This window comes from Miscanthus floridulus, chromosome 16, assembly GCF_019320115.1.
Source record: "Miscanthus floridulus cultivar M001 chromosome 16, ASM1932011v1, whole genome shotgun sequence".
In the NCBI taxonomy this organism is placed as follows: Eukaryota; Viridiplantae; Streptophyta; class Magnoliopsida; order Poales; family Poaceae; genus Miscanthus; species Miscanthus floridulus.
In genome coordinates this window covers 107,009,156-107,011,172 of record NC_089595.1, presented here as the reverse complement: position 1 = coordinate 107,011,172, position 2,017 = coordinate 107,009,156, and the positions used below count along the sequence as shown (strand labels likewise).

Sequence of the window (2,017 nt, the reverse complement as noted above, 5' to 3'; positions counted from 1 at the left end):
CAAGTCATATGAAATAAAGCATGAGTTTACATCTCATCACAACTAAAATAATTCATCCAATGTGTAGCTTTCTCTGCTTCTGATGATTGGTCTATAACTATTTCACTGCTTCTGATGATTCACTTACCATTTTTGCTATATTGTCATAGAATATGTCTTCTCTATAAGCCCTTGCCGTAGGATATATCTGGTCAAACCCTCTATATCTCTTCTAAAATTTTTTGATAAGATGATAAAAGCATTCTCTTTGCTCTGCATTTGGGAATACATTCTTCACTGCATTCTCCAAGCCCTTGCAAATATCAGAAAAAACAGCAAGGAGTGAAGGATCACATATAGCCTTCTTTAATTGTTCCATGAACCAAGTCCAGTTGTCTGTTGTTTCTGAAGCTATGAAGCCATGAGCGAGTGGATACATCCAATTGTGACCATCAACTGCTATAGCTGCCACCAAGTGACCATTCCACCTTCCATTAAGTGTTGTAGCATCTATGCTCAAATGAGGCCTACAACCTTCCAAGAAACCATCAATGCATGGTTTAAGAGCACAGAAAAAATAGTGAAAATATACTTGACCATCCACCTGAAGTACCTCAATCTCAACGACACTCCTGGGGCACCGCATCATTACATCGGCCTTCCACCTAAACAAGAGCTCAAAACTCTCTTCCCATTTGTCATAAACCTCATCAAGAGCTCTTTCTTTACCCCGCCATATAGTGTCATATGCAATTTGACACTTGTGATCTGTCTGCAACTTCTTTTGCAATTCCTTAGCACCAATATTTGGATCATCTCTAAGGATACTCACAGCCTTGCTAGCTACCCACTTCAGATTTGGAGTTGTAGTTATCTGCCTCATGCTAGACACACATGTATGGTTATCGACTAAGACGGTTACCTGCAAAATAAAAAATCAATGAGATTCATATTAATTTACATAAAAAGTAGAATTAATGAAAGAAAAAAATTATTCACCTCCACAGTGCTTTGGCCTTTATGTTTGGTGCCATTTATCCTCCAAGGGCAACGGCAATCTTCATCACCGGACTTGCAAAAAGCCCTAAATCTCGTCTTACATGACTTCTCTGTTCCTAAATCAAACTTCTTATTGATGGCAAATTGCCGCACTGCCAACTTGAACTCCTCCATTGTTGGGTACACTGTTCCTAAATCCATTGATGGGTTGTTCTTATCATATGAAATGACCATCTCACCGGGTACCTCATCACTAGTAGGAATGGCAGCACCATCATTATTTTGCCCAAGCTCATTATCATGCCCCTGTTCATCCATTCGGCAATCAAAGCCCTGTGCAGGTATATTTGTTGTGTCCTCCTCTGTCAAGCCTAAAAGCTCACAAATCTGCGACTCACTCATAAGTGCAATACGACCTTCATCATCATGTGTCTCCACTATTTGTATGTTATCCCAATCAACTCTTTTCATATTTTCCACATGATTTACTTGGGACCTAAACAAGTGAAATCAAGTTTTACTACTATCTACTACTATCGTGGTAAAAAACAGAAATCTAGTGCAGCCAATACCTTTGCACTTCAAGAACAGGAAGGTTGTACTCTATTGCCGGAAGAGGAGCAGTGGGCAGCAATGTTCTGGCTAGGACTAGAGCACTGGCGTCGGTAGGGACCTCCACTACCGGCTGTACATGGCCATCGGCTGCCGCGGCCTACGCGTCCAGGCCATGACCCCGAGCGGCTAGGGCAGAGGCCGCCAGGGGTTCGGCTGCGTGGCCGTCCATGGCGATCGGGCGTCCATCATCTTCGGGCGGCGGCTCTCCATCCATGGGAGCCAAAGATGGGAAGGGAACAACAGCATGGGGAGGGAAGGAGGAACGGCGCGTCGGGCGTCGCGAGGGAGAGATGAAACGTCGAGAGATGAAAAGATACGATCGATCAAGGATACAAAAGTCAGAAGGGCAATACGGTCACATCATGGCAAAATACATGTATTTTAGTTGAGAAAAGTAATTAAAAAGATCAAATGTCATGTTAAA

At 42.9% G+C, this 2,017-nt stretch overlaps 1 protein-coding gene across 1 annotated transcript; it reads right to left on the bottom strand.

The window, feature by feature from the left end:
• Positions 1 to 211: 211 nt before the first annotated feature.
• LOC136511209 (PKS-NRPS hybrid synthetase cheA-like) lies at positions 212 to 1,296 on the bottom strand. The gene is made up of 2 exons (XM_066505373.1): positions 979 to 1,296; positions 212 to 901 (listed from the first exon to the last, which is right to left on the bottom strand). Exons 1-2 carry the CDS (start codon positions 1,294 to 1,296, stop codon positions 212 to 214), a joined length of 1,008 nt encoding a protein of 335 aa, XP_066361470.1.
• Between the last annotated feature and the right edge of the window lie 721 nt (positions 1,297 to 2,017).

Excerpts from the sequence above, each read along its gene's own strand:
- LOC136511209 (XM_066505373.1), bottom strand. The coding sequence starts at position 1,296 with ATGGATGAACAGGGGCATGATAATGAGCTTGGGCAAAATAATGATGGT. Across the intron at positions 902-978 it reads AAGGCCAAAGCACTGTGGAG|GTAACCGTCTTAGTCGATAA; the intron begins GTGAATAATTTT and ends TTTATTTTGCAG.